Below are 16,401 nucleotides of genomic sequence, written 5' to 3'. Positions count from 1 at the left end.
GCTTCAATTTCAACATGAAACGCATGAAAAAGGAAAATCACTTCAGAAAAGAATTAAGGAATGTTCAGAAGTATACATATAACTTGCTAGTGGTTTCACTGCTTTGAAGTGCCCTAAAACGTGTATGTACAGTTGTGCAGTTCTTATTAAGGAATATGTTTAGATTATTGCAGAAGCAAATAGCATCCTATTTTAAGGCTTAGAAAGAAAGCCACTTTTAAATAGTGAATATACAGATGAGATGTTCCAATATGAAGCAAGTTCAACAGCCAAAATTTATTAAAGCTTTAGTGCAGAAAATGCCTCCGTTGCACAACATTTGGCATTAAGATGAGACACGTGCAAATGGCTTAATACACTGGATGCAATTCCACTCCGGTTGAATTCAAGGAACGCAATGGCAACAAAACGGATTCATTTTCTGCAAAACGGCTGGTACAGATACCTGCCACGAGCACCAAACCATGCCTAGGAGAAGGCGCCCAACGCACTCCTGGAAGTTATACAGTTACTCTCTCTTCCTGTGCAGTGCCAGTAACTGAAGCACATGGCAGGAGACAAAACGAAGCTGACAGAGTTTCCTCGTGCAATTTCAAATCTATTAAGTCAGGTACTATTGGAATGGGCCTGCGATGTAAGTATATTTGGCTTTCCAAATGAAAAGGACTCCATAAACACTGCACTATAGAACTAATTAATGTTTACAAGTATCTAAAGGGTGGGTTTAAGGAGGACAGAGCCAGGCTCTTTTCAATGGTTCCCAGTGACAGGACGAGGGGCAATGGGCACAAGCTAGAACATAGGAAGTTCCGTTCAAATACACGGAAAAACTTCTTTACGGTGAGGGTGACAGAGCACTGGAACAGGCTGCCCAGGGAGGTCGTGGAGTCCCCTTCTCTGGAGATTTTCAAGACCCGCCTGGATGCAGCCCTGAGGGATGTGCTTTAGGCAATCCTGCTTTAGCAGGGGAGTTGGACTAGATGATCTCTAGAGGTCCCTTCCAACTCTGAAGATTCCGTGATTCCGTGATTTGCGTGAAAGTGCACACTTCAACAGATCTCAGGCTGCTTGTAACACACTTAACCAGGGAAACAACTTTTATAAAAAAAGAAAAGGCATCATTTTCATCTTCATTTATCATTGGAAATAAATACGCAGAAAGAAAACCTCAGCTGGCAATTTCTTTGTTGCAACACAAGAGCATGGAGATTGTGTACCAGCTGAGATGCACTAGCTCAAGAAAGAACTTCTGAGCATTTCTGACTTGAAAGAAACATAAAAAGCTTGTGAGCGTACCAGAAGATTTTGCAGTTGATTTCCTAACAATCTACAAACCACATTTACTAGATGGTTTACATGCTCTTACTAAGCAAAAAGTGCAAACCCTCAAAAGAACATTTTAAATACTAGCTTTACCCCTTCTTAGGTTTCTGGAGAATTCAGGTAAGTAAGTAGCAGTTTCGGGTTTTGTTTTCAGTTTTGCTTCTTTTAGTTTCACCTTCATCCCCAGGAAACAGAAACTCAGCCTCTGCCAAGTACAGCCCTTGATTCAATGCTGTTAAGTCTACACTTACCCAGTCTGTTGTATTAAATCTAAATCAACAGAAGCCGCTCAGAACAATTGACACAAGCTTAGTCTTCTGCTTGGTATTTCACCATGTCCACAAAGCTTTTCCTGAAATTCTTCACCTTTTCCTCAACTGGTTATTCAGAAGACTGGCTATTTTCAGCACCTACAGAAGGTTTACATTATTACTAGCTCAGTCACCACGTTAAAGTTGCATCTAACCTGGGCCTAGATCATCTTCATATCAGCAATTTTTTAAGCAATGATCTACAGGAAAAGAATTATATATACAAGTTTAAAGCAATTCTTGCAACACTAAGCAGCATTATAAAATCTTAATACATACTGCTGACAAAAGAATAGAAAATTTATTCCAGGATGCCTTTGTATTTCAGCTTTAGAACAAGTCTAGCATGTGGAGACCTACTTCTCCAAACACTACATTGGGATGAAGAACTGCATAGATCTACATCTTTTGAAGGCGTCGCTTTGAGGTGGGATGAGGAACAAACCCTAAAAGCATTCAGTTAATGACAACCTACTTCCTTACGTCTATAATATAATAAAGTAAAATACAGTCTTAACGCCCCACAAAAGCACTTCAACCCTTGTTTCTCAGAGGGGCTTCATTTACACGCCTCCATTTAAACACAAGGATCTATTTGCGTGGCTGATTTGAACCAGGAAAGTTCAAATCAGGGACAGCACCACCCATCAACAAACAAATTATTCGGATACCAGGGACAAAAGATGAAGTGTCCAAAATGACAAAATAGTTGACTTACATCAAATAAAAAACCGAGTCTGTGTTATGGCTTCCTGTATTTTGATACCCCACACTGCCTCTATATAAACCATCTGTGCTACGCACACTTCAAGCCATCTTTCAACTATCAACAGGGCTTCTGCAGTAAAACAAACAATTACTAATAGATGTATCTTAGAGACAGATTTTAAATCAAAAGGCACAGTGCTCCAGCATTCTGTTATTAACAAAAGATCAGAACAAATCAGTAGAGAATTTTTTCTGAACATCCGTTAGTAACAGAATACAGAGATGAAAGACAGAGGGGGGAGCAACATTTGCTATCACACTCACCCAGACAAGACAACACACACACAGAGTCTGGATTGAAAAACTACTTCCAAGTTCTCATTCTAAAAGAATTTTATGACTTTTTTTTTTCCCCCCTAACCAGAATCATACAAACCAAAGAAAAGAACACAAAAAGCTACTGTCATTTGCACTAGCAAAAAAATAGTGTAATAAGGCACGATGGAAACAAATTAACAGTGAAACTGTAATCTGGACTTTTAACCGGGGAGTGCTAGAAATTACACAGCTTCACGCAGAACTTGGCACATACACCCCTCAGCTATTGAAACAGGTAAAAAGTATCAGGCTTGCCAGAAAATAAACCTCATCAGCTTTATAAACCCGGAATTGTTCAAGGCCAGGCTGGATGGGGCTTCGAGCAACCTGGTCTGGTGGGAGGTGTCCCTGCCCACAGCAGGGGGGTTGGAACTAGATGGTCTTGAAGGTCCCTTCCAACCTCAACCATTCTCTGATTTACAAGAGGAGTTGCAACAATGGAGAGCCAGAGCCTGCTGATCCACAAGATCTTCTGGGCAATTTCTCACATATAACTTCTGTTCAGAGGAAGCCTGGAACATCGGTTAATGCATGTTCCTCACACAAAAAAACAACGCTTCTGAAGCGTGGATTACTTATAGGAAGAGTATTTAATAAGAGAGGCTACAGATTAGTTGTGCATCCTGTGGTGAACCTACAATTATTGTAATTCGGGTTAATAGGAGTAGACGCTAGACGCAAGGAACAAGGAAGGGAGACCATCAAGGCAGGCATGGCAGCTGTGTGTGGGGCAGCAGGAGCTCCCTCTCGCCATGCCAGACACGCTGCCCGCTGCTGTACCTGCTGCTGTATGTACCTGCTGCTGGAGCACCCCTGGCCTCCAATACAGCCCAGCATCCCCGCTCTCGGCCAAAGCAGGAGTCAGAAGCGACAGCCAGTTCTATCTCTCTCTCTCTCCATGATTCACAGCACTGCTTTGTCATACCATAAGTAAACCTAGTTTTTAAAGTGGAAAATAACTGCAAACGGGAGGTTATGAAATGCAGAGTGTCACTGCACGCTCGAAAATGGTACATTTCTCACGGAGGCAGCGTGCGTGTGTACTAGACATGCCAGGAGAATTAATCTGTGACATGAAAAGTCGCGGTAGGACTCGTCCTGCTGGGTGTCACCGCTCCCCACAGCGGAGAGCGTGGGGCCGTACCCCCACTTCTGTCTCCGCAGCCGTACAGCCGTGGCGGCCCCCTCACACCTAACTTCACCTCAGCAGCCCAAACGAGGGGACCGGAGCCCACTTTTGCCCCAAAAGGCTGTAACACACCCCGAGAACCACCCCCCCCGCCCCGAGACGACACCCGCTCCCTCAGCCAGCGGGCGCAAGGCCTCCCTGGGGCGCCGGGGCGAGCCCCGAACCCGCAGCCCCATCGCCGGGAGAAGGCGAAGGAGTCCAACAACTCCCGGCTGCCCGCAGGGGAACCGGGCAACGGCGGCAACCGCCGCAGCCCCGAGAGGTGAAACCCGCGCTCCCGGCTCCCTCACACCACCCTCCCCCGGCACCACACCGGCTGCCCAGGCCCCGCACCGCCCCAGCTCCCGCCGGGATGAGACGCAGGCCGCGGGGCCGGGCCGGGGCGCGGGCCCACGTAGCCCGGACTCCCTCCCGTTCCCTCGCCTCATCCCCCCCCCCCGGCCTGCCCCGCTCACCGTGTGGGAGTGCAGGCTCTGGCTCGCCTCGATCTGCGCTGTCAGCGGCACCGTGTCGTCCAGCAGCACCTTACCGGCCGGCGGCTTCTCCATGAACGCCATAGCGGGGCGGGGAGGGGGCAGCCCCGGGTGCCGCCGCCAACCTGCTTCCCGGTGGGGAAGGCGGCGGGGAGAGGAGGCGGGAGGCGGGGGGGGGCGCCGCTGTCAACACGGCAGCGCCGCGACGCCGCCGCCGCCGGGCCTTAGCGCCGCCCGCCCGGCCCCACCGACCGCCAGGGGGCGCCGCGGGGCGGGGCGGGCCCGGCGCGGTCCGAACCCCGGGGTCGGTAAGGGCGGGAGGGGGATGGAGCTGCGCGGGGAGGGAGGGTAACGGGGGAACGGACGGGGACACACGGCCGCCCGGGGACACGCTCTCGGTAAGTCGCCCCGCTGCTCCGCGCCGCCCCGGTGGCGCCAACGGCTGCGGTGGCTTCAGGGGGGGTTGCGGGAGGGGGATAGAGCCCGGGAGCGCTCCGGTCCTCCCAGAGAGAGGAGGAAACTGAAAGGGGCTGGTGCACTTGCTGCTCGTTCCCTTTTGGGGTGGTTTTTTGTTGTTGTTGTAGTTAAACGACCACAAAAAAATAAAACAGCACCCAGTATCTTCTACTCAATTTGTAGATTCTTTCTTTTAAAAACCACCGATTTTAAGTTGTTAAATTGAGTTCCACACCGTAGCTTTCATTGTAGCAGCGCGGAAAACTCTTTCTTTCAATACTACTTAGCACTCGGGAACCTACTGCCTTCTGAACACTTGTCTGCATTTCCTTTTGTCTTTTTACACCGTATTCAGGAATTAACCTCACTGAGGATGCTGTAAGACCGCAGAGCTCGAGTTTGTCGAACGCGTCAGTCAGTTATCGTAAATAGCCTCATCCCTCCGTCTCGCAGCTCCACGCCAACAGGAAAATGGGCTGCGCGCTGTGGTTAAACAGCTAAATCTCAGGCTGGCACAGCAATCCTTCCACACTACTCCTCCTCATCACCCAGCAGGTCAGGTACAGGTCTGATTGCTTTTGTTAATAGGCATTACCGTGACAGCTTCCCATCTAGAGAGGCAGGTGAACAAGGAACTAGGGAAGGCACAGGCCTGCTTTGAAAAACAGAGTTTGGTATGGCAGAAGCCAGCGATCAGGCAATGAAGTGACCCAGGGCAGAATGAAACGGGAAGTGAAGAATTCCTACAGACTGGAGATAAGGAAAGCTCTCGCTAAGTACTTGTTGTGAACAGGCCAAACCCAGTGCGTTCAAAATAGAGGGCATGTTGAAGCCAAACAGCTCAAACATTACTCCTCCCTCTGATCCAGCCTGACTGAACACCTGGGGTTTGTTGTTTTGGTGCAGTTGCATTTAAGAACCAGATGTCACAGCCGGACAGCGTTAACTGTTTTACCAGTAGCTTTCATCACAGTTTGAGGACAAACTCTCTTCTCACAGCAAACAACTTTTCAGGTGATTTGCAGCCAGGAAAAGTTACGGGTGCACTTCTGCTGCAGAGAACATGGCGGGGGGGTAACAGATGTTTTGCCAGAAAATGATAGGAACCACCAACTGAAGACATCCTGTACTTTTACTCCTGATGGTCCCCATCATTCCTGAAAAAAAGTTTCTTAGTGTCTAATAATTTTATGCTGGTACTAAAATAATTTAACCCAGGTGATTTACTAATGAATTTACCAAACGCCTACTTTACCAGCAACCAAGGTACTTCCAGTGGGCAAAGGGGAATACATGTTCACGCAGACGAATAAGCAGAGAGAAGCCATTTAGGTTGTACTCAACAAAACTGCCCCTGCTTGTCTTGCCCCCAGGAGCACAAGGAGGCAATAAGTATGAGCGGTGACAATTGGGCTTTTTAAAAGCCTCCTTCACTCTGCTTCTGGGAAGCAAGTTTCAGAGGCGTTTGTCATTAAAGGTAAATTTTTGTTTGCTTATAATCAGATTTTGTAAGGTATCTCAAGAATTCGAAAGTATTATGAGAGCCACATCGCCAGCTGTATCAGGCAGAGTATCTTGTTTATGTGAAGGCTGACTACTACTAATCTGCAGATCTAAGGAAGGTTAAGGAATATTGCAAAAGAGCCCACTGCACCAACATCAGCTAGAGCTGCCATGGAGATGACAACCGATCTTGCAGTACACGTGTGTCGATACCTCCCCTTCTGTTCTCTCGTTAAACACACAGCATCATCCCTTCCCACCGGTGCTTGTTAGCAACAGAACGACTTTGTAAAGAGCGAACAAGTTTGAACATAGGTACTGCGGACTGTGATTTTGCTGAAAAGAACAGCTGCACCATAAGCCCCGACACCGCAGACTTCCCACTGCAGCAGAGCAGCAGCTCGTCTTAAACGTGCCACTTCTGTCACAGCAAGTGCCTAGTTCCATTGGCTTCACCTTGGCAGGATGCAGGCAAGAATTAAAAGCTCTAAGTTTCTTAACACAGCTGCTACGCGGATTGAGTTTGCGCACTGTATTTGAAACATTTTGAAGGGGTTTTTTGTTGCAAGTTTACTGGATTAAGTGATGTCACATAAAAGGACAGAGTCAAAACCAAGTGTACATTTCTGACCTTTATAGCAAAGCCACAGAGGATCAACAGCTCTAACTGTCTGACACCATGACTTTCACCAGCCCTTCCATAACAGTCTTTCCACTTTCTTTGACTTTACACGACACTGAAATGTGCGCAATAGAACCCTTCAGTCGTTTAACTTCCGCTGCAGCTGTGACTTCTTCTCCAGTATACAAAGGAGCTGGAAATCGGATCTCTTGAGAAAGAAATACACAACCTTGACCGGGCATTTTAGTACCCAGAACTGCAGAAATAAGTCCATTGATCAAAACTCCGTGCACAATAGTTCTCCCAAACCTAGATTTCTTTGCAAAATCTTCATTTAAATGCAAAGGATTTGTGTCACCTGTTAAATCAGAGAAAGTAATAATATCATTCTGTGTGAAAGCTTTGGTAAGTTCAGCTTTGTCTCCAACTTTTACGTGTAAACTCTGAAGCACAGCACGTCCGAGCAGTGAGTTGATAACTGTTAGCTTTGTCAAGGTTCTTTGTCGGAAATCCCCTCCAGAAATTCCATACCTGAAGGGCTGCAACATCTCAAGCAACTTCTGCTTTGTACAACCAAACCAACAACTGCACTCAGTCCAAGACTAGTTCTCTGCTGTTCCCAGATAACGCAAGAAGAAATGGAGATGTCTAGTTTGTGGAGGGAAACAAAAACAAAACAAGAAACCAACTAAAGCATTTAAAAAAAAAAACAAACAACAAAACCACATCAAACACACTCGAAGTTGAAAATACTTCAATTTCCCTTTTACAGAAAAAATTAAAAACTTAGAGCTATGCCTGAGCAGATTTTCGTTTAGCCATCGCTTCGGAGACAAAGAATTCTTGGAACTCATTTTATTAAGCAGCACCTTCAGGAAAAAAATGAGCTCTGGAAGTGCATGTTTATGCATGCATTTTTAAGTGAGGTCAGTCGACAGTGACTATAGGAGAGGGAAGAAATGGGGTACAGGAAATAGAAGATTGGACTAAGGTGTGGGCTAAGAACAAAACTTTCCAGAAATTATTTTCTTGCAGGTGTATTAATGAGAGCAGGACTTCTCATTGGAATGGAACCATAAAGTAATAGGACAGCCACTACTGTCACATTTTACAACATTCATTATAGGATGGGAAGTACTTAAATGCAGGCCTACACACCTGCACTGAAAAGCGTTTCACTCCCAAACCAAGACGTTTATGCATCTAGGCCGTCTTTCTCTGAAGAGGCAGCGTGCTCAGCTAGCCAGACCACCTTACAGTGAGAACTGACGTGTGGGGGAAGCCATCCAGCCCCCGCAGGGCTTTACCTGCAGCACTCGAAAGGCACACCTTCTGTTCTGGTAGAAGCCCAGCAACGTTAGAGCACTCCACAGCTTGACAAGGCCACTACATAAAAAGAAAAATAAAATTTATTAATAAAATTTGTTTTTCTCAGTTTTCCTGCAGCATAAATGTCTTAAATCAACGCATGTTATAAAGATTAATGAAACCTTAACGGAGTTTAACCGCAGGTGATTTCACCAGTGAGTTCTGGTAGCAACACCGTGCCCTAGAGCGCTATTGCAGTCACTGCAGTCTCTTGTCCTTGATACACAGAGATATGTACTGTAACCTTTTCAAGTTCACTTTACTAGCCTTGTTCCTTCTGTGCCTTTAACCTCCTCCTTCCCCTAAATCACCTGCAGTTGTCTTCACCATTTAAATCTGGTAAGCATTCTCAACTTTACTACAGAAGGGGATTTAAAGCCACATATTCCAATGGTTCTGCCAGACCATTCTGTTTTAAAAGAGGAATAACATACTGATGCGTGTAGGTTACCAAATCTTAGTGAATTTCTATTTTCTTTATACTCTATGCAGACATCTGCAAGTTAGGCTTAGTTCTTCAAAGACTATTCTTAGGTTAAGAGTCCTGTTTTCTTACTAAAAGTATTTTCATGGCAGTGTCTGAAGTGCGTACCTACCGCACCTTACCTGCTAATAACTCTTAATATGGCAGACAGAGTTTTTTCCTCATATGTTAAGACATCAACAGGCAAAGCTGCTCCAACCTATGAAAAAACACATTATTAAATAAGTACCATCTTATGCTCTTGTAATAGTTTATAAGCAAGGGGATTCACTGCCAGCATGTGACATGACTAAAGGTGTTACAGCTACGCTCAAGTCCCACACGAGTGTTTTGGCTACACCACCACTAGATTTCACACAGCACCCTTCCCCTCGGAGCTCTGCAGACGGAAGCCACTTCTAGTTCCACATTACAGCTGGGGAAACAGGGGCCCAGGGGGGATGCGGCTTGCCCGAAGTCACCCAGCAATACCGTGAACAGAGCAAGAACAGCCCTGTGGGCTTCCCCAGCCGAGAAGCTGTTCCCTTCCCACAGTTCTGCCTCTAAAGCCTCACCGCAGCCTCCATCCGTACCCCCAATTCCCGAGGCCGGCACGCTGCAGCCGCTAAGACGAAACGCACAACCCCCCAGCCCCGTTACAGCGCGGGGGAGCGTTAAGTCGAGCCGCAGAGGCTGCTCCCGCCCCGCAGGCCCCAGGCTCCCGCCCGCCGCTTCAAAACCCACCGCGGGAGGCAGGGGCGGGCCGCCGGCTCCCGCGCGGCTCTCCCGGACCCAGCCCCAAGCCGCCGGCCGAGGGAAGGCGGCCCGGCCCCGGCTCCGGCCCCGGCCGCCCTCTCCGTGCAGCTCCCTCAGCGCCCGGCCCACCTCTCCGTGCAGCTCCCTCAGCGCCGACACCACCAGCTGCTTGAACTGCGCGACGCTCGGCCGGGCCCCGCCGTCCGGCAGCTCCCTGCGGGGGAAGCAGAGCAGAGGGCGGGCTGTGGGGGGCTCCCCGGCGGCGGGGGGGTGTCTCTCACACACAGACACACACACGCTCACTCACAGGCGGACCCGCAGGTAATGGTGCTCCGCGCCGCTCCGCACCACCCGCCGCTCGTAGGTGGCGGCCGGCACCTCCGGGGTCTCCATGCTCCCTGCAGGCTGCGCACCGTCTCCCTCCTACGGCGGCCCCGCGGGCCCAGCTCGCCGCGCCCCGCCTCCTCCTCGCCATGGCGACCGGGCGGCGCCAACGCGAGGCCTCAGGCCCGGACCGAGGCCTCTCCGATAAGGCCCGGGCGGCTGGTGGGGAAGGGCCCCGCCGCTGCAGCCGGGGCCGAGGGGAGGCCCCGGGGGAGCCGCCGTGCCCGGGCAGAGCAGCGTGCCGAGGCCCGGAACCGGCCGTGCGTGGAACAGGAGCGCGGCCTCTTCGATCGAGGGAGGCCACGGGTCTGCAATGAGTCCCGGGGAAGCTGTGGCAGCAGATGGTGCTTCCGAGCGCCGCACGCGAGCTTTTCGCAATAAACATGCTGCTGGAGAGGGGCTGGCAGAGGTGCTCCTTCACTTCCCCATTAAACAAATTGTCTTCGTCCCGATGGATTCCCGGTGGAATGTCTTGTCTGGCACGGTAACACCGTGGGCCCCATGTTATCCCAGCCTCCGGTTTGCAGGACACATGACTGGAAAAGCACACAGGAGGAGGTTGGCAGCATGTCTTGGCATCTCGCTGGTCACACGCGGTTGAGGAGATAACACAGTGCCAGCACAAACCCTTGCAGCTGATGAAAATTGGTGTGAAATACGTCCTTCAGAGAGAAACGGCAGAAAGGACAGAAGTATCTTGACTCTGCCAAAACGATGAAGCATCATTCTCAGCATAAGAACTTTACAGAATCTTACTTCTTTAAAAAAAAAAGGAATTAATATTCATTCCAGTAGCCTAACACCCATCTGATGCACCTGAGCTAGGGCCCCACTTACAGGACACCGGTTGCCTTTGCCACCAAGCAGCTCAGTCTGTGTCATTTGGGGGTTCAAGATGTTTTATTTATTTGGATTCGGGGTTTTCTCTCCGTGCCGGGGGGGAGCCCGGCCTCCTCTCCCAGGTGCTTGGCAAGCTTTTGGCCCCAGCACGCCACCAGCCTGCTCACGTGCCGGGCTGTAAAGGGCACATCTCCCTCTCTTTTCCAGGCACCCAGCCGCTTTCATCTTCCTACTGCTGACGTGGCACAAAGCCTGGAGACAGCGTGTTTGTGTCAGCTACAACCCTTGGTGATTTTAAAGAGGTATTCATAAGAAAACAGCGACATATCTCACAAAAGCAGCCCCAAGAGGTTATCTAATCCACCCCTGCCTCAGACAGATATTCTAAGTATTCAGCAGAGCTAGTTTACAACTGTTCAGGGGGAAAGAAAAAAAAAAAATTAAGGAGGTAGTGCTGGAAGACTTCACGCTCCCCCAAGCGGTCTGTTCTAGCTGTCTTCCAGACAGACCTTTTCAAGGCTTAATCAACAGCTTCCCTGGTGTAGTTTATGCCCCATATTAACAGGCCTGTCCTAATCAATATAGGTTAATTCCTCCTTGTTTGAATATTCCCTGCCCACTTTTCCCCCAATCCTTCTTTCCATAGGAAGAAAATCCCAGTTTTTCCTTACCCTTCTGTAAAATGTAACATTTTCTAGGTATTTGTTTATCATGCTGCTGCCCTCTGACCCCATCAGGTGTCAATATGTTCCTCCAGTTAAAGCGCCCAAAGCTGAAGTACTGTATTCCGGCAGAGGCTTCCTCATGCTGAGCACCACACTCCCTCTGAACTACTCTCCCAGACTCATTTTAAAGCTGTCCAGAAAATACTAAGTGTTTAGAAACAGAACTTCAGCAAAAGCAAATATTGATTATCTGAACAGGCAATTTCACATGTACCCAAGTAATTTTCTTTTCAAATTGTTAGTTAGGTTAGAAAAAAAGGCAGCTTGCCCCATAAAGCTTGCTGCAAGCATAGGCCAGCAAGAGACCTTCAGGAAGATTGTGTTTCTCCTAGAACCAGTCAGCACAGCGCTCGAACAATAAATCAGTTCTACGATAATTTGGCAGACAGGTCAGAGCAGCCAGTTTTATTGGGAGCAATGATATCTACAGAAATGGGTATTATTTTGAAGATATTAGTAAAATTTTAATCACCAAACAGCAAAAAGGTGGTGGTCAGGTAACGCATAAATCTCTTTTGGTTACTGCCACAGGGCGAGTGCTGTTCTCCGTAAGGCTCTGATAACACAAGCAACGGTGGCTCGGGCACTCCCAGTAAATCCAGGGAGCTGCTGGGAAGTCCGCTCCTGCCCAAAGCGGAGGGGGGGGGGGCTTGTGTCAGCTGCAGTGAGTCAATAAAGAGCACACACAGGATTGTACAGGAATGCTGGACACAACATGTCAGTTTTTTATTAACCAAAAGTGAAGCTGAACCCCAGAGTGGTTTAACTGGTTAAAACCATATGTTTATATGGCAGATATTTTTCTTTCATGTTCAACACTATAGTGCAAGAACCAAACTTCGCAGCTGTTCATCCTTTGAGAATCAAGTACTAAACATAAAATGAATTCAATAAGGGTCCCTCAATAAATCAGTTAAAGAAAAAACATTTAACTCAAAAGAACAGACCAATTTTAGAAACTGTCTTATGAAATTCTCCCAAGTGTAAGACCTTTAAAAGCACTTGGAGCCTTGAGGTAGCAACTTTATGCAGAATTTAATTCCCCACCTGCCCCACAGAGCAGAGGAAAATTAGTAGCGCATTATTAGCTCCAGCCAGCTAAGCGGAGTTGAGCGTTCTCCTATGAGGTTAGTGGCTTTCTCTTGCATCTTGAAAGAGCAGTGTAGAGCTGCAGACCATCAGGAGGAAATCCACAAGGAAGGCCTCTTGAAATAAAATATATGGTTTGGAAAAAGTGAAAGTAATCAGCAATAACTGTAACAACAAAAATTACCTGGAGTGAAAAAAAAAAAAAACCAACAAGTGTTTGTATTTTGGCAAGACTAGTTTACAAATACATGTCATGAACAAGAGTCTGCTTTCAGCCAACAGAAAAGAAAGAATGGAAATGACATTCAAAGGGGTTTCAGTTTTTTGCCCTCTGTGCAAAATTGCACTTTGTTTTTACAGTTTTGTTTTAAAGTTTTAAGTTTTGCACTTTTGTTTCTAAAAAGAGAGCACTTTTGCCCTTATTTTTCCTTTTACATTGTGAAACCTGCGCTGTGACATTGAACAGAAATACTTTATGCCAGGATATTTGACCACTGGAAGCTCCTCTCACTGACTTCACAACAACCACAAGGGAATCACACACACACACAAAAAAAAAAAAAAAAAAAAAAAAAGAGACTTCCCCCACCCCCCAAGTCTCGAAGACACTATCGTCTTTGCCCACTTTGCTGCTGAGTTCTTTTATTAAAAACTAGATGTGTCTCTACTGCCAATTTCAGAGACTCCACAGCAGATCTACTGAACATTGAGCAGTAACAACAAAACACCTGGGCTCGTTCTCCACAACAATTGCGACGAACAGTCATAGTGGAAAGGGATGAGCTGAGATACAGTGATGCGGCAGATCTTTATGAACAGGCGCCTCACTTCACTCTCTGGTCTTGATATCGCCACTCACACACTTTCCAACTTGGCTCGCTGCTGGTGCTCTAAGCAGATACCTGGCAACATTGAGTATCTTACTACAAGCTTCTCTCACTATCTTCATGCTCCAAAATTGTACAGAACAGGTTGTTTGAACTGGACCAAACTAATCAGGCACATTGCAAATTATAGCTTTTAAACGTGCGAGCCTTTTTACAGGCTCATTCTCTTTCGGCTCAAGGTCAGGTTGCCTCTTTACAGCACAGAATGATGTCACAGGGATCCTGGATGCAGTACGGCATTGCCCAGCACACCCTTCCTTCGGGGAGTCTAGAGAAAGGTAAAACTTCAAAGCTTCTTGCTGGCATGGGATCCCAGTCTTTTGACTTTACGTTCCCATCCTTTCCTTTGACTTCCAAAAGCCATCAAATCCTCCCTTACAGGCAGAATTACCTTAAGAATCAGACTTGCCTGTTCTTTTGGTTAAGCTTCAGAACAATTGCCAATGTTTGCATTTGCCGAGGTATACAATCCTGTCCTGCAGAGAACCAAAGGCCGTAAGAACCAGAATCCATCTGAGGCAGCCCAACCTGCCAGGCTCCTCTGGATAAAGGAGAGGATATTCTGCCTGGGAGCAACACCGGCCAGCTGATGATTATTCACAGCAAGTTTCTTTTTAGTTCCCATGACAGTTTAGGCAGCACAGAAACTCAGGCTGTTTTGGAGACCAGTTTATGTCTGGTTCGCAGGACAGTCACGAGCTGGCTTCAGACTCTTGTCTTGGAGCCCGAAGTATCTTAAAGTTTTATCTGTTATCAATGTGAGGACCTGATGGTGGTTGGTTGGGGTTTTTTTTTTTCCTTGTTTTTTTTTTGTTTGTTTGTTGGTTTGGTTTTGTTTTTTTAAATTCTGTAATCAAAAGAATGATTTTGTCTTTGGTGTTAAACATTGGAAGCATGAATGAAGTACCTGCTGCTTCTTTGGCTGTAATTTACAACAAAAAAACAGCCCAATAAAGCCAGGGAAATTCACTGTTCTAAAATACATGCAGTTAGAACAGCCACTAGACATCACAATCAGGACTTTAATAATATGGAAACACCTAGTTCAGTGGTGTCCATTACAAATCATTTGCATTATATAAAAATATGACTCCAATTACAGTAACTGGACAACAGCCATTCAAACTTATCAAGTTTCCATCTTACTCATATTGCAGGAACTGGGAGGAGCTCATTCATTTAGGGAAAAAAAATGTCCAGAAATCAACTAAGAGTTGCAGCTAAGCATCTCGTGCCTTAGAGAAATGTCCGCTGTGATAACTAGAAGCAGGAATTCAGCATTAGCATCCTCCTAATCTTGCTCACGTGGCCATGAATAAAAAGAGCAGGTTCTGTTATGCTAGCATCCACAATTAAAATTTTATAACCCCATAAAACACCAGTAAGTTTTGCATGAGCTGCAGAAGAATGCAAATTCAAAGGGTCACTAGATTTATTACCTACAAATTCAATGTCTTAATATAAATATTCTGTTTGTACACCATAAAAACGTCCTTCTTATGGTCTGATTCTTATTTAGATAATACTCTTGATAAAATCTCAGCAGTATGCCAATTAAGGTCATTAAAGCTATAGAAATAGAATCTACCTAATAAATGCTGCAAATTTAACAGGTATTTTAGATAAACATCATTAGCTTAGTTATCACCTAATCCAAAACGACTCCTCAAACACACCAACTGTGTAGTCAGCAAAGACATTTGCTTCACAAAGTCAAATGTTGCCAACTTTTGAAAAGTTTAGCAAATCACCATGGTATTTGGAAGCATCCAAGTGTCTAATGAAGTTAGAATACTGTGAAATGTTAGGACTAGGGGGGGAGCTCCTGTAAACAAGTACAGAAGTAGTCTTCATTTAAATTACAAAACATTCACCTCCTTAAAAAGCTTTAAAACTGACCCAGTCAACAACAGTGCCCTGGGAAATCTAGCAGTATATAAAGGATCTATGTAAGCAAGAGAAGGTCATATATTGTGATCTCACCCCAATAAAATGTACTCAGTGTCAAGAACAAGGATCAAATTTGGGGAGATGACAATTATGACACCTTCAGGCCATTTGATCTGAACCACTGCACCTTTTTGGGCAGCATAGAGTAAAACAATTTTGTTTGCTGCTCAGGAAACACTTAAAATATAGTAATGCTCGATTTTCTGCATTTTGTTGCTAGGCAGACTCTCCCATGTCCCCAGCTCGGTTTACTTGGTTTACAGAGCTATATAGTACCCGCACCTTTCAGCAGGTGGAAGAAAACTTCAGTGCCACCTTACTAATTGGCTCCATTGATATTTTAACTTCAAACCCAGATGCTACAATTAAAACCAAATTTGTCATTTTGCAAGGAAAGCATCAGATGAAGGTAGTAAGCCCGTGAAAGGCTCATATTCCACAGGTTGCCTCTGCAGAACAGGCAACCTCCCACTACAGAATCTGATCTGAGAATTTATCCCAACAGTAACACGAGAAGGAAGGAGGCTTCTATATCTTGCACACTTTGGGTTTCATATCAGGCACTTGAACTGTTGGACAGATGCCATTCTGAACCAAGTAAGTGAACATAGGGTTAGAATCATCTTTAATCTAGGTCTAATAATGAAGTATCAGCAGCAAAGTGGAGGCAGGGAGTGAGCAATCCATCTGTGCTGAGACTTGTTTATGGTTTCTAAAATGCCCAAGAAGACAGCAGCTGTAACTGTTCCGTAGTGTCCGTTTTCCTTGTGAGTTGTGTTGCTGATAGGAGGCTTTTCTGTGTCTTGATCTAAGAAGGCATTGAGGTACCCTGTGCCTAATTCCCTGGATCCAACAGGTCCATGCTAGAGCCAAACAATGCCACCAGCTGCTCCTCATAGTGTGTTATATTCCTCTTCATAATGTCCATGCAGGGTCCAAGCAACCTCTCAAATGCTTGCACATCCATGACTGCAAA

The 16,401-nt window shown here is 46.5% G+C and overlaps 4 protein-coding genes across 8 annotated transcripts in view; all 4 read right to left on the bottom strand.

Annotated features, from left to right (window-relative positions):
• Positions 1-4,660, bottom strand: part of PXK (PX domain containing serine/threonine kinase like) — a 37,832-nt gene extending 33,172 nt beyond the window's left edge. For all 5 annotated transcript variants that reach the window (XR_012589408.1, XM_074603330.1, XM_074603337.1 and 2 more), the window contains exon 1: positions 4,365-4,660. Coding sequence is in view for 4 of the 5 variants with exons in the window: in XM_074603330.1 (XP_074459431.1) it covers positions 4,365-4,466 (102 nt within the window). In the remaining variant the exon portion in view is untranslated. The remainder of the gene's footprint in view (positions 1-4,364) is intronic.
• A 2,294-nt stretch (positions 4,661-6,954) lies between these two features.
• On the bottom strand, positions 6,955-7,511 carry HTD2 (hydroxyacyl-thioester dehydratase type 2). The gene has a single exon (XM_074603341.1). It carries the CDS (start codon positions 7,509-7,511, stop codon positions 7,005-7,007), a length of 507 nt encoding a protein of 168 aa, XP_074459442.1. The 3' UTR covers positions 6,955-7,004.
• RPP14 (ribonuclease P/MRP subunit p14) lies at positions 6,955-10,394 on the bottom strand. Its single transcript, XM_074603342.1, has 5 exons — positions 9,858-10,394; positions 9,680-9,764; positions 8,938-9,014; positions 8,271-8,349; positions 6,955-7,611 (listed from the first exon to the last, which is right to left on the bottom strand). The coding sequence occupies exons 1-5, from the start codon at positions 9,941-9,943 to the stop codon at positions 7,555-7,557; spliced, it is 384 nt and encodes a 127-aa protein (XP_074459443.1). The 5' UTR covers positions 9,944-10,394; the 3' UTR covers positions 6,955-7,554.
• A 2,384-nt stretch (positions 10,395-12,778) lies between these two features.
• Positions 12,779-16,401, bottom strand: part of PRKAR2A (protein kinase cAMP-dependent type II regulatory subunit alpha) — a 65,424-nt gene continuing 61,801 nt past the window's right edge. Inside the window, exon 11 of the mRNA XM_074602283.1 lies at positions 12,779-16,394. Coding sequence (XP_074458384.1) covers positions 16,261-16,394 — 134 coding nt within the window. The 3' untranslated portion in view covers positions 12,779-16,260. The remainder of the gene's footprint in view (positions 16,395-16,401) is intronic.

The sequence above is a fragment of the Larus michahellis genome, chromosome 10, assembly GCF_964199755.1.
Source record: "Larus michahellis chromosome 10, bLarMic1.1, whole genome shotgun sequence".
Taxonomy (NCBI): domain Eukaryota; kingdom Metazoa; phylum Chordata; class Aves; order Charadriiformes; family Laridae; genus Larus; species Larus michahellis.
Note: the sequence above shows the minus strand (reverse complement) of the source record. Positions and strands in the feature narration are given on the sequence as shown.

What these genes read in the sequence shown, in the direction of transcription:
- HTD2 (XM_074603341.1), bottom strand. Translation starts at nt 7,511, where the DNA reads ATGTTGCAGCCCTTCAGGTATGGAATTTCTGGAGGGGATTTCCGACAA.
- RPP14 (XM_074603342.1), bottom strand. Translation starts at nt 9,943, where the DNA reads ATGGAGACCCCGGAGGTGCCGGCCGCCACCTACGAGCGGCGGGTGGTG. An exon ending in CATTACCTGCGGGTCCGCCT is followed by an intron (nt 9,765 to 9,857) that starts GTGAGTGAGCGT and finishes CTTCCCCCGCAG; the next exon opens with GGAGCTGCCGGACGGCGGGG. An exon ending in GTGCCTTTCGAGTGCTGCAG is followed by an intron (nt 7,612 to 8,270) that starts GTAAAGCCCTGC and finishes TCCACAAACTAG; the next exon opens with ACATCTCCATTTCTTCTTGC.